Source organism: Cryptomeria japonica, chromosome 7 (genome assembly GCF_030272615.1).
Source record: "Cryptomeria japonica chromosome 7, Sugi_1.0, whole genome shotgun sequence".
In the NCBI taxonomy this organism is placed as follows: Eukaryota; Viridiplantae; Streptophyta; class Pinopsida; order Cupressales; family Cupressaceae; genus Cryptomeria; species Cryptomeria japonica.
In genome coordinates, this window is record NC_081411.1 from 150,596,736 (window position 1) to 150,612,382 (window position 15,647).

The following is a 15,647-nucleotide window of genomic DNA, read 5'->3' on the forward strand; positions in this document are numbered from 1 at the left end:
ACAGACATTAATGTGAGATTTATCAGCATGATATTAGGGTATAAAGCTACTCATGCAAATAGACTCAATTCAGTTTCAAGTTTATGCATTAAGAGTGCTTATGATATGGTCATAGATAATGCAAAGATTGATATATGTGAGTGGTTAAAGGATGAATTAATTGACAACCTTGGAAAGAGTAAGAAGAACAAGAAAGGAACTTTCAGGTTTGGAAATCTATTAGTATGTCTGATGCTACATATAACCAAACAGGTTCCCGATATAGGCTACAAAGAACTTGGATATGATATACCGGTAGGTAAACAGTTAATAGAACTATTCAATAACATGGGAGAAGACAAGGAAAACAATATTCATGACTTCTTTCAAGCATTAAAGGCCAAAATGAAGAAAAGAATCAGGTTATCACAAAAGATTGTCAACAAATACAAAGATGAAATATGCTTTGTAATCAAGAAGGATGAAATCTGGATGGAAGTAGTCATCCCTAGGATAGTTTGGGTAACCAAGATGGGCTATGAAATAGATGATCATATAATTGAAACATATGCTAAAGCACTTCTAGAAGCCCCCAGAGAACCTAAGGAAGAAATATTTGGTAGTGCAGAAACTATTGAAAGCCAAATACAATCAAAGAAAAGAGTGAAAAAGGTTGAGGCAGTTGTAAGGAAAGGTTCCAGACAAGCAAAGGCCATCAAAGAAGATGTGTTGAAGACAATCGATATAACGGAGGTTGAGTTAGTAGCTTCACAACTTGAAACTCACCTATCACCGGTAGGTACTTCTTCAAGGAGTGACATGCCTGCAACTTTTAAAAGAGTTGTAAGGAAAAGAGATCCCTCACTGGCAACTACACCCTCACCCAGGAGGACAAGACAAAAACAACAAGCAGTGAGATCTCCGGTAAGAAAGGCTACACCAAAGAAGAAGAAACTGACACCCAAAAAGAAGAAGAGGACAAACAAAGACTTGGCCCCTCTTGATATACTACTGAATGAAATTATAGAGGAAGGTAAATTGAAAAATATAGAGAAAATATATGACACTTTAATAGCTGATGAAAAAGAACAAGTTAAAAATAGTGTTATATTGCATATGGACATGTATAAGAAGTTTTTGATGGAAGTAGTCAATGAAATTCCAGATGAACTATTTAAGAGACTGGAAGCAAGAAGACAAGCAGTAATAGAACTAGACAAGAAAATAAAGATTGAAGAGCTACTTGTTGTATATCCGGTAAACTCACCCAAAGAAATTGATGACCTAATTGATCAAGCCAAGCGGTCAGTATTTTCTACTGCACACCGACACATTGCTTTAATGGTTGGAAGAGTTAATGAGGTGACTGAGGAAACAGAAAATGGATGGGATATATTCCTAGTTGAAAAAGAAAAACAAGAACAATACAGGAACCCCAAACCCATAAAAGTTTATCAGAAAGATAGAGACAAGGGTAAAGGTAAAGTTGGTGGACCACCTAGTATCAAGGTTAGAGACAACTTACCCCCACCTCCTTTGATTACTCCATCGGTTAAAAAAACAGCTACAAAAGATCAACCAGAAGCTAAGAGTATGGATGTAGAGGAAGGTAATCCTAATCCTGAAGTCTTATATACTGTGGATGTTGATACTCAAAAGATCAACATAGTGGTAGACAAAGATACAACTAATAAGACTGACATGGCTAGTGAGCCTCCGGTAGCTTAGCAAACTAAAAACACATAGGAGAAACTGGCAGAAGACAAAGAGCAAAAGGTAGACTTAGACTGAGACAATGCAACAAACAGAGCAAAAGGCTCCAGAACAGGAACAACAACAACAGCAACAGGAACATAAGGAAACAGTGCCACCGACAACTAGAGAAATAGAAAAACCAATGCTTAAAGAAATGCAGACACAAACAGACCTACCAGAGGTCAATACAAGCTTGGTTACTTCCACTAGCAGTACTCAGAATGATAGTTCATCATCAGGCTACAAATCAACTAATGTTACTGAAGTACTATTAGATTCAATCAAAAAGATAATAGACTGCAGCTCACAAGCTTATAAGGCAATTGATGATACCATACCAATTTTGAAGGTAATTGCTCCTAACTGTAATATAGACAATAAAGATTCTTTAGGACAACTTGATACACTATGTAAATATATCATAGAAAACATTGAGAAAATAAAGGAAGAGTCATTGAAGGATAAAGTAGAAATTGAAAAGCAGAATTTTTTTGATGAGCAAATAAAGAAGTGTAACAGAAATTTTGACACACTTCTACCGGAATTGTGTAATTTATTGAAAGAGTACAAAACTCTATACAAAGACACCTGTAAGACAAACTTTTTGACTATAGATATAGACAAAAAGATGAACAAGGTACAGGATGAGATCAATAAACTTGCAGATAATTTTGTTAACTCACCTGATACACTATCAACTTTTGAGGAGAAGATAACAAATTTTGAAGAAGATTTACTTAAATTGGAAAGAGAGAGAGAAAGAATAGTGATTAAGGCAAAACATTTGAGATGAAAACTAAGTCCAAGATTGGACAATCTAGCATCACTATGGAAAGAAACTGTATCTGAGGCACTAATACAGGGACAGAAAACACCGGTAGAGCATTTGCAGCATCTCACCGGTACAATGAAGAGAACAATGACAACAATAAAGGATAGGAAGAAGTTTATGGATAGTATAAACTTGATTTTGGGAGATCTTTTTTAAATTGTAACCACCCAGTTACAAGGTTGAAACTACAAACTCTACTGACATCTTGACAACCTTTGTCATTGATGCCAAAGGGGGAGTAGTGGGATGAGAAAATTCAATATCATAGGAATCATATGCTCAGGGGGAGCACACACATTTGTGGTAACATTATTTTGACTTCACATTTTTGGATACATTTTTGAAATTTCTCATGAGTGTTGCCATCAATGCCAAAGGGGGAGATTGTTGGCATATGCACACTCCAATGAGACATTGTATGTGATTGAAGGTTTTGTCATTGATGGCAACCTTGCAATCCTATGGCACCACCAAAGGCATTATACTGGCATCAATAGATCACACTCTACACTGGCACTCAGGACACCGGCATTGGCACAAAGAAAAGAAGTATACCGGCACAGAGGCTGACAGGATTTTGTTATATTATATTTTGTTTATTATTGTAAAAACTTTGTAAGCCAACTTGGCAAATTGTAAAATGACTCTTATATATAAAAGAGATCATTGTAGACATTTGGTATGAGTGAGGAAGTGTTAAGGAAAAATATTAGGCAGACCTATTATGCGAAATATAGGCTAAGGGTTTATGTAAGAAGCAGAGCAGCAACCGGTACTAGATCAGGCATTATAGATGCTATTGTAAAGCAGTACAAGATATTGGATTTGTATAATCTTTATTGTAAGTCAATGAGACTTTCCATTGAGTAGTGAGCTCTAGGAAGTTGGCCTTCCTGCATGTGCAGGCCCCTATTGTAAGTAATATTCTCTTATTGGCCAGTGAGTGAATATTGTGGGTCACAAATCCCACCGAGGTTTTTCCCACACCGGGTTTCCTCGTTAAAACCTTATGTTATGGTGTGCTTTTCATGTGGATGTTCTTGATTCTATTTATTGCATTATTTCTTGCATATTGGTACACTGTTATAATATGTTCTGCATGTTTTAATTCAAGAAATTCTACTCGCCGATCAGATATTGATTCACCCCCCCCCCCCCCTCTCTCAGTATCTATGGGATTCCTAATAGAAATGAAGGTATTACGGAGTAGGTATTAAGGGAGACATGTTGTCATGTGGATAAGAAGAAAACAATAAATGAATTAATTACATAAATACAAATATTTATTTAATTATTCTATTAATTAAATAAATAATGAATATTTATTTAATTAAAGGACAATCTTCAGTGTCTATAGTTATCATATTATGCACCAACATTTGTAGGGCTTTAGAGAGCACTACATAATCACCTTGTGTGGGATCCAAGCAAAGGCTTCACATTTAAGGTAACTTTGACATTACAACATTTTTTTATTTTTTTTTGCCTCTACTTTCTTGAGAATACACTCTCTTTATCATCATCATCATTGTTGTTGCGAAGGTGGGAACACCAACACAAGGTCACCTTGAAACTTGAACTATTAACCAAATTTTGATTTCCAAATTTTAAAAAATAGCCAATTGGCGAATATTAGCCACTGAAAAAATTACTGCTAAGGCAAGCCTCCATATAACATAACTTTTTCCCCCTTTTCCATGTGAGCATGCACAAATTTGAGAGATTTTGATTGCAACAGAGTTACGAAAGGACATTAACGGATTGTGACATAAACTATTAGACTTTGGATTGTACAAACTCTAAAGATGTTAACGCAATATGCTATCATCTTGCCACTTTGCCTCAATTTTCAATGATAGGTGTCCAAAACTTTGTTGATTTTGTTACTTGTTACAATTCCAATCTACACAAAACTAAGACACTAACACCTAACATTGGAGTCCTACCCAATCAACTCCAATTTCAATCCCTAGTTTCAGGCCATAGGTTCCTCTCTATATCACCTTCTCAAACCTATTTTTTGTTTTTGTCTTTCTATTTTATATCATCTACATTTTGTTAAATTTACCCATTTAGGTTATCATTAGCATAGTTAATTACACACACACACACAAACAAACACTCAATAATCCTTATTACTTGCAACAAAGGAATTGAACCCATATAGTTTGACTCTTCCTTGAAAATAGTAGCCAAGCCCATTCATATCTAATGTTGTATAGGAGAAGAATTAATCTAGGTTAATGCATTAATTAGTCTAAAATCTCTTTTTTGATATAACACTCCTGTAAGCATTATAAAATCAAGAATTTTTTTTTTTATAAAGATCTTAATAGATCAAAACAACTAAAACATCAACATACCAAATTCTTAATAAACCTTAATTTTATCTTAATATTTCAATTTATATTTGTCTCAAAATACTTAGATTCTCATTTTTTCTAATCCCACTCATATTAATTTAAATATAATTACTAGTAACTATTTATCATTTGAATTGGATGAATAAAAGACATGCTTTCATACTGTACAATGATTGTGAATATAATTACAATATCATCTAGAATATCTTTTTTTTAGATAAAACTTAACATTAAAAATATCAAATTATAGAACAGGCTATGATGTGGAAGTCTTTCATTATTATCAATATGCTCCACAATACCATGAAACATGGGGTGGTGTCAAAAGGGGTTGCACTCTCTTTGAAGTGACCTTAGTTCAAATGCCCTAGTGGAAATGTCAAATGTGAAAATGACTGTTGCCAGTATTTAGTGTTCCTTATTGAGCTTACGGTTTAATAATTCAATATCTAATCAAGGTTTTATCATTACATGGTTTGAACTTGCGAGCACTTTTCATTGAGATTTTAGATTTCTAATTTGATTCCTCATTGAACTATGGGATTAGCTATTTGATACTCAAAAGTATATATATAATGAGTATCTATCCACATTCTATAAAAAATTAAGAACTCACAGAGAGAAAAATCTGGAGGGGACCATTATAAAAGTTTCTATATTCTATGGTAAGTGGTTTGAATCTAAGAGCACTTTCCATTTGACAACTGAGATATTGAAAGATGGAATTTTACCATTGATCAAAAGCATAGGAAGAGACAAAGACCATATAAAGCTAATAGAATACACAGTATATTAATATTTAGAGAATATCGAATCATGCAAGTAGACCTTAATGATGTAAGGTTTTGCTGTCTAACATTGAAATCATTACAAGGAAGATATGTTCAATAAAGCTCTCATAACTTTCCAATATCAGTAAATACAAGGCCAGGGAAGGATAATGGGAAATATCTTGAAGCAACATTTTCCTGTTCTTTTGTGAGTGGATTGGTTAGAGCACGCGGAAAAGACAATAATTGCACTATTATTCATCATACTTCAAGTGAAAGATAAATCAATGTGATGTTGCACTTTCAGCCCAAGTACCCTGTTAATATCTCCATGGAATGATTGAGACTGTTTAGAAAAAGTAGGTAAGTTAAATGATTAATGAAAGCTATGCAAAGAAAGAAATGGGAGGAAAGTAGACATCTTTTAGTTAACGTTAACAGTTAATAATAGTAAGGTAAGGTTAATAGTTTAGATGTTTTTGGATTTGATTGTGTCATTTTTTATCATCAATGTTTCGGATTATATTTTGTGTTCATCATTATGATGAAAGAGAGTTACATAGAGTTTCTATAACTCTGTTTCATTCTGATGATGGATCATAGAGTGTGATCTGAAACGTTGATGCTGTAACTCTCTTTCATCGTGATGATAGACACAATCAAATACTTATCTAGATATATTTTATTGATGATACAAATGCTAGTCTAGATAAATTTTCATATTCACCTGTTTCCATCAAGAAAAAGGCAGGTGGAGCAATGTGACCATGACAAGCACAAAATAATGCAGTATACATTGAAAAGTTGATGGAAAGTTGTGATTCCCAAGGAATGTTTTTTGAACCTCACAATTGGAGGAATCAGGCTCTAAGGCTTTTGATCAAAGTGCTTTTGAAAAAATTGGGTGACATAATGGATTCTCAAGACAACCAGCTAGGACAAAATGTGTTCCCGTGACAACATGTTCTTTCTTATCTATTATCATTAGATCACATGATAATACACAAGATAGTTCTAAAGCCCATTTTTTTAATAAGATCACATGATAATGAAGCACATAAGCTTAGGATTTCAAGCATTAATCATCCAAAACTTTATTGAATTTGACTAGGTAACATGGAGGTAAGATTCCAAATCTTTCATACATATCTAGATATTCTTCACGTTTTTAAGGGCATCTTCTTCAACCTCATAATTTCCCCTTGATTACAATCAAATTGTGAAGAAGTATGTTATATGTGTTTTGGATATTTATTGTGTGAAATCATGCCTGTGATTTCAGGCTTGAAGTACAGGAAGATACTGCTTCACCAACAGCAAGAAACAGGCAATCCTGGCCCAGGCTTTGGATTAGATTTGCCTTTTGCAGCTTCTCCATTACTCCTCCTCCTGGATTGGCCAATGCAAGCTGCACCAAACATTCCATTAGAGAACATTCATTTCATCTATTATTTTATAAATAAAACAATAGTCTAAAGTTATAAGGCAGGCAAGGATACCTCACTTTTAGATTCAATTCCAAATCTATGGTTTTATTAAACTATAATTGTGTATATTCAGGAAGCCATTAAATAATATCCAACTTTTAGAAAGCAGAGACACCTGTACAACTTGATGGAATGGAATGTTTAAATATAGATCACAATGAAGCTTATCTAGTCTGTGAATTGGCCCACAACATGTAAACCTTTTAACTCACCACACTAGAAGATTCTTGATAGCCATCAAAATGGACCATACCGAAAACATGTAGAATTGGACTGAACATAACAATTTGTGGCCCAACCAAATGAGGAAACTCACAACCCAAGAGAGTTGTACGCAATGGATTTGCTTTTTTATTGATTGAATGTTGGGTGGTTCAGATTTATATTTGTTTAATATGATCACTTTTGTAAAAGTTGCAGAGTTATCACTTCTGAAGATATTTAATTGATTAAGATAGAGCCCACAGAATCATTGTCGTTGCAAGGATGTAAGTTTATCATTTTTAATAGTTCAAAATATTGTTGTCACAGTTTTGTTGAGCAACAATCAATACTAATTTTACACTTGTGACTTATACTAATTTATTTTTATTGATAAAATTAATTAATATTTAAAAATTAAAAATAATTACTTAATCTCAAACATACATCTCTAAACATTTTCTTACAAAACTTATCTTAAAGTAATTTTAATGGAATTGTTATTTCCAAATTCTTAAGATTTAATAAAAAGGATATTCAAATATATATAAGACAACAAAATTAAAAACGATTATTTGATCTTAAACATGCATCCCTAAACATTTTTTATAGAAGTTATTTTAAATTAAGTATTTTTTGATGGAATTGTTTCTCCCAAATCCTTAAAATTAAATGAAAAGGAGACCCAAAAATATATAACACAACTAGGAGATCATTGTACAGCACATAAAAAATTTGATTAGCAAAAAGAATTTACATAGAGATAAATCTAAAATTTTGAATTACATTTAATAGATTTTCTTAGACATTAGATTGTTCAAATAATCTATAATAATTTGAGACTTGTAACTTTATTGATAGCACTAGACATTATAGATAACTTTGGATGTACCTGTAAATCTTAAAGGGTACATCAATTTTTTACATTTTTTTGTAATAAAAGAGTTCATCGAATTTTGAGAACTTTTGATAGTAACAACGGATGTTAAATTTTAAAGGATACATCTATTTCTGACAATTTTTTATAGTAAAAATGTACATCCAATTTTGACAACTTTTGATTGTAACAAGCACATTATGAGATCAACACAAAATCATTTTTTTCATAAAACCTACCTAAAATAAATGTTATTAATAGAAATGTTTTCCCAAATTCTTGAAATCTAATCAAAAGAATACCTAAAAATATATAAAACTACTAAGAGGCCATTGTACAGCACATAAAAGATTTGATAGAGCACCACGAACAGGCAAAGTTAAGGCAGAATCCACCAATTAAGACAGAAACCAAACACACCCATCACATAAAACAAACAAAAATCAATATTTCTAGCTTTTAGTACTCGCTCATGGACTTGTGAAAGATCTTGGAGTTAGGTGAAAGCTTAAGATTTTGTTGTGCACTGATAATTATATATTGATAAACTAGTAGAAATATATTCAAGGAAAAGAATATGTTTGTTCACCTGGAGACCTCGTTTTTCGAGTGTCTTCTTAACCTCCACTAAGATGTTGACTCCCGTTGTGTCAATGGTTGTTACAGCTGAGCATTTGTTCAATAAAAAAGCAAACTTTGAGTACATGGGTTTCAATCAAATGATAGCAATAGCTCATAAAAACTTATTTTACTGCCATGTTGCAGGCTTTACATACCAGTCAGATCCAGTATGACAAACTGCAAGGTATCTTCTTTTTCCTTCTCAATCCTGTCCTCTTCATCGTGCACCCATCTCAAGATCCTGCACAAAATATGAGCCATCAATACTGTTCACAAATATTAGTGTGCTGGCATTAATTGTTGATTGCTTCAAGAAATTTAGGAAAATGAAAAGACCTTTCTCTTAGGTAGGTGGAATTGGCAAAATAAATGGGAGCATCAATTCGAATGATGAGAAATGCTGGAATTCTTGTTGCTTCAGTGTACTGCTCCACGTTTCTGAAATAGTTGGTTCCAGGGATATTGCCAAGTAGAGATGTGTGTGGCCTTGTTACGTGCAGCAGTATTTTCAGCACAGAAATGCCCACCTGTTCAGTATGATCATACAATTAGTTTAACATATGTTGTCACCTTATGTTTTGCGAAAATGGCTATGTAGTTATTAGGATAGTATTTATGGCTGCATGTTACAGAATTGAAATTTTGATTTCTCAATGAAGACTGTTGTTGTTATTCATTTGATATGATGATACAGTGCACCAAGCCAAAATTTCAATAATGTAGTATCCAATTATAAATGCTACAATACATCTTAATGACTGAATAAATGAAAGGGAATTTTATGGACCCCACCTAAACAACGGGTGGATTCTGAACCAGGTAAATATACTAAAAGCTTTTAATAAGCAGACAACCTAAAACAAAGTCTATTTTAAATCAGTAAAAGTAGCATTTCCTCTTCAGCCCACCAGGTTGCATGGATGAACCCCCGCTTCTTGTAGGGGGTGCTTGGAAAGTCAAACTAGTGTCACTAAATTGATAAATAAAAAGGTTGTGTATTTATAAACTTTTCCAATTCATCATTGGATTCTAGTATAATAAAAAAAAAATGATTCATGGGATAGCAATTATCTAATTTTTGAGTCAAACTCATTGACCCATATCATAATTTGACATATTGTAAAAAACATACTTCTTATTTATTAAGAAAAATAATGAGTCATTAAAGATTCATAGCTAAAATTTACTACACAGCAATTTTTTCATAACAACCAATTTACCGAACTACTATCTAGCCATCAAGTTGCACAATGACATTGATAGCTGGATACTGCATAACTAAGTTTTGACTTCTCATCAATGAGGACTCCTGTTAATTTCCCATGACACGATGGTACAGAATAATAATCCTCATTGATGATTAGTCAAAACATCATTATAGCATCTGGCCATCATGCCATGGTGCATCCTAATGACTAAACAACCATTTCCCCAATTTACTACCAGATCCCAGCCCAATTGACTTACCCACTGAATTCTTTCTAAAACAAACTAAAAAAGAAAAAGCTGATGATAACTGAGACAACTGCTGAAATAAATTTTGTTACAAAATGTCTATGTATTTATATTGAGAACGATGTTAGAGAAAGAGGTCCAACAAGTATTTAGAGAAACAAGATTGAATAAATACCGCAATGACAAGGCCCATTTGCACAGAGATAAAGATGACGCCCACGAAAGCTCCCATACATGCAAGGAAGTCCACCTTATCAACCTTCCATATGAAATAAGCTGTATGGTAGTCTATGAGACCCAGAACTGCTCCAACTATTATGGCGGCCAGAACTACATTAGGAGTGTAGTAGAAAAGAGGAGTGAGGAGCAGAAGAGTGATCATCACTGATACAGCCATTACTAAGTTCGAAACAGCAGTTTTGCAACCAGCATTGTAATTCACTGCAGAACGAGAGAAAGATCCTGCAATGGACGGTTTCATACTTCAGTTCATTAAATTGCTGTGAACTTTGTATAATTGAATTGAATTGAGTATGCATATACCAGTTGTAACATAGCAGGAGGTGCAAGAGCCTGCCATGTTCATCAAGCCAATGGCCAACATCTCTTTGTTTCCGTCAACGTGGTAATCATTGATTGAAGCAAATGTTCTTCCCACAGCTATACCTTCCTGTTAAATTACTAAACCACCTTAAAAGCAATCCAAGAAAAAAAAAGACATTTTTTTTTAAGAAAACAATGGAAAGCTGTTATTAATCTACCAAATTAAAACGATGGGTAATACCGTAAGAGAGATGAGTCCAGTGACAAGGCCTGTTTTTATTGTTAGTGCTAAATATTCGGCACCAAAAAGCAGCATGTTTGAGGAAGGTGGATTCAGTCCTTTCTGCAAGTGACCAATCTGCAGACATAGGAAAACCAGAATCAATATATCAATTATTATGTTCAGAGATTACCCACATAAAACAATGAATTGTATTGTTGTTTCATACTCACAATTTGAACACCATGCTTATCAGTTCGAGTGGCGAAGACGAATAGAGTAGACAGAATAACAGATGTCAATGGAGCAGCTGCAGAGACCCAGAATAGATTGGGCTTCCCCTTGCTCTGTCATAAGTATGACCAAGAATGAAACTTGATATGCATGGCAATTGAAAGATTAATGCAGAGGAATAATTGAATGGAACCATGAATGAACTTACAATGTAGCGTGCAATCAGCAACAGTGCTAAGAAAAATACTCCCATCAAAATTGTCTCCCATGTCCACTGTACAGCCAAAGAAGTTTTGTTCAATTGAGTACATAAAGAGGGAAACAGGGGAAATAGCTAATAAGTTAGACATTATCATTTTGAGCCACGTCAAACCTCTTTTTCGTTCTGGAAAGTAGAACGTAGGACAGAAATTATGTCCATCTTCGGAGTGAAGTGAGTGATCCCCAGAAGGCCTTTTAATTGCTGGAGTGACACTATAACAGCTGCACCTGCCATGAATCCCACCAGGGTTGCTCGGGACAGAAAATCGATAATGAATCCTAGCCTGCTTTGACATAAGAGTTAGTCAATAGTAACAATGATTAAGCCCATATAAAGAAAGCATTTTGACGTTTATGAATGTGGATGTGTCACCTGAAAATCCCCAGTGAAGCCTGAAAAATGCCAGCGAAAAAAGTTGAAGTTAATGCAAGCTGCAGATACAATTTATGCTGTGTGATTGGAGAAACTTGCTCTCTGAGCATGGCTCCTAACAGTAAAGATGCAATAGAAACAGGCCCAACTCCAAGATCTCTAGAGCTTCCAAGTATTGCATAGATTATGGGTGGGACAAAGCTTGAATCTGCCAAAACAAATCAAGTAATTCAGTGATGAAAATAGATATTTGGTAAACTCATAAAGGACTGGTTCACAGCTCACAGAATAAAGCACCCACATAAGCCTATGATTGGAGGCAGACTGGCAAGCTTGGCATAGCTGATGCCCTGCAATATATTGTAGTCAGTATATTAGCCTTACAGGAAACAATTTACATGGTATATCACAGAAAAGCATTAATGATTGATGATGTAATTTACCTGAGGAATGGCAAGGCTTGCAATGGTAAGACCAGAAATAATATCAGATTTAAAAAGACTAAGCTTGTATTTAGGAGCCCATTCAAGGATGGGAAACAGATACTGAAGGCCTAACAACCACTTCTTGCCACAAGGCTGGCCTTTGAACTGTCTGAATGGATCATCAGGAAAGAATGTCTCCTTCATTTTTCCACTGAATTGGTGGGCTACACTCTTTGTTTCAGGAATGCCCACCTTATGCACTTTCTCATGACTCATCTTGTGATCAACATGGAAGCTGCAAAAACTCTCAGTTCCATAGCAGCCATGATCTCTTACTGTGTCCATTTCAGGGTATTTGGATGGATATGAAGTGGTGTTGTCAATATGACAGTTATCAACTCTTCCAGAGTTTCCCACCATTTCAAACATGCATACACAATACAACAAGAGAAAAAAACAAAACAGAAATCTTTGTTGGCAATATTGTAGGCTTTTCACTCAGAAAACACAAAGATCTTCTGCAATGGTCAGATAACTCCCCACCAAGGGGTTTAAATATTCAAGAAAGATGGTGGCAAGGGATTTGAATATCTAGAGAAAATAGTGGAGGATTAGAGCAGTCAGGGCAATGAACAGTACAACTTAGACTATATGGACAGGAACATGATCATGGGACAGTGATACATGTCCTTAGTACTCAGGCAGACTGAACGGTTGAGAAATCAGCAACTTCAATAGCAGGATGCAAACTTACAAACCATACTTCCTGTGTTGAAGTAGAAGCACTTGTTTCCCTTAAATAAGGCTGAATAGCAATAAATCAGACCTAGGTTTAGTTAGGTATGATATTGATGGGAGGTGAGCATTATGGCTTATTTACTTTCAAATAATCCTTTTGGAACTTTCTAATATGCTCTGTCCTATTTTACATTGGCAGACCTTGTCTAAATGTCTATGTAAATAGACAAATTCAGAGGATATTCCATGAGTCTAGACAATACACTTTAATCTTAACATAATAAGTCCAACTCATGATTTGATCCATCTTCCATTCTACTTATACCTTAGCTTGAAAAACTTCTAGGCTCTTAAATGATCCTATTGCCAAACAGTCTTCACATCTATTATATTCAGATATGATCATATATTAAACAGTTTAAAGTGTTCTCAAACCTCATATGGGCCATTCAATAAGTCTATCAGAGATATAGTTGAGATTAAGCAATGAAATGTTTGTTTCACATAGGAAAATGCTAAGGATAGTTGTTTCTCGTTTGCTGTACTTTCCTAGGTAGGAGAAAAAGATAGGGTTCCAAGCTATGTTTAGTAAATAAAATCAAGAGCATGTGTGTCAGTCATTTGTGCCGGAATTTAAAACAACAGACAAGCTATTAGATGAATCAAGCACATTTAGTATAAAATTATATTAGGAGGCAAGTTGTCTAAGTTTGGACATTTATCAACTTTTAATATCAGAGTGGAAATGGGGTCCCCTATTTCAAACCCTACCTACCAATTGAAACAGTTTATATATCAAAACCTTAATGATAAGAAAAATCATGGCACCAAATAATTTATAACACATGTTCAAAAAGTTTTAAACATGAGAATTGAACAAATACTATAATCCAAGCATTACCAATATAAATAACAAAAAAGGCTTCGCTCCGCTGTGAAGTTCCCAAGACCACTAGTTAATGGTCCATCATTGTTGCAACTATGGTTGGTATTCTTTTATTTGCCAGATAGTGTTGAAGTTTAAATTACAGTTTGTTGTTAGGTAGCTATCTGGGCCATTGAAAATGCTACTATAAAACTATTCTAGTGCTGGAGAAGTGCTTATAATGGCTCAAACAACTATCCAATCAATGTGGCAGATTTATTCCAAACTGTTTGGAAAGGATCTATACTGTACTGTACAACATATTTGAGATACATTAGTGTTGTTCATATGATAGCATGAGTGGATCATGCACCCTGCAATTCGGACTTAGGCACTCTACCAACAAAGTGGACCTCTCATTTTTTCATTACTATATTTTCTTAGTGGAACAATCAAGAAATGGAGTCAATGGAGCACCATAGAAAGTAAATTTTAAGGATAAAAAAGGTGTTTTCTCAGACGAACAGTGTAATAAGGATTTGAAAAAGTTAGAGGCCATAATGTGTTTCAACATGAGAAGGGTCGGTGTGGAATCTCAAAGTCTTCAATAGCTTGACAAACTGTAGGAACACTAGAGTAGAATTTTTCTATGAATGTAGGCCCTTATTAGGCATTTATATAGATCATTATCTTGTAGAATGAAAGTAGTGGAAATTTTAGTGTTCTTAATGATTGGTGCGAGGACACTGCTAGCTAGTAGACTTAAATAGCAAAGTCAACCTTCAAAATGGAGGGGTGGTATAAACTGAAAGAAAATCTTTATTGATATTTGTCATTCAGGTAGGATGAGGTAGAATCCTAGAACTTTCAGTATGATTATTTCATGAATGTAGACTTATATGAAAGAAAATCTTTATTGATATTTGTCATTCAAGTAGGATGAGGTAGAATCATAGAACTTTCAGTATGATTATTTCATGAATGTAGACTTATATGGAATAAATGTACATATATTCTACTTGGAATAAATGTACATATATTCTACTTTGGAATAAATGTACATATTTTCTACTTTTATATCTGTGGTTGATATTATTGTGAAAAGTCGTTATAAATATGAGATTTCCCACTAATATGTTCAGTAGGCCATATGGCATAACCATATTTATAGACTTAGATGCACAATATGATCTAATCCATCTAGTTCAAATTTCTAATCTACCATCCTAAGCTAACATTTCCAAAAGATAATTATTATCCCATCAACTTGTGCACTACATATCCAGAGTTGAGCAACTAGGAATATGTATTTGAAGACAGTCCCAAGTCACTAGTATATGTATCTTAAATAGATCTTCTTGGTATGAGAACTGACAAACCTTTCCAAAACGTAGGTAAAGTCACAAGGTCACACTATCTCTCCTAAAAAATAATTAATATTTGGAAGACCAAACTAATCTAAGGTCTATGTCACTAGGTCATAGCAATAGAAGAGAACTCAATAATCTATGTAGTTGTCCCCTTTTAATATCGACATTTCACAAGATCTTGATTGATTACCACAATAAGCTCGTAACCTTGTAGTTAACAAGCTAGAAACATAAATCTAACTTGTATACAAGCATATTTATTATGACGAAACACCATA

General features: G+C 34.1%; 1 protein-coding gene across 1 annotated transcript; it reads right to left on the reverse strand.

Annotated features, from left to right (window-relative positions):
- Nucleotides 1-6,768: 6,768 nt before the first annotated feature.
- Nucleotides 6,769-13,183, reverse strand: LOC131078273 (probable sulfate transporter 3.3). The gene is made up of 13 exons (XM_058015939.2): nt 12,415-13,183; nt 12,273-12,321; nt 11,972-12,179; nt 11,711-11,882; nt 11,546-11,611; nt 11,337-11,450; nt 11,125-11,241; nt 10,884-11,010; nt 10,516-10,802; nt 9,222-9,412; nt 9,041-9,126; nt 8,854-8,930; nt 6,769-7,107 (listed from the first exon to the last, which is right to left on the reverse strand). The coding sequence occupies exons 1-13, from the start codon at nt 12,823-12,825 to the stop codon at nt 6,964-6,966; spliced, it is 2,049 nt and encodes a 682-aa protein (XP_057871922.2). The 5' UTR covers nt 12,826-13,183; the 3' UTR covers nt 6,769-6,963.
- Nucleotides 13,184-15,647: the final 2,464 nt, after the last annotated feature.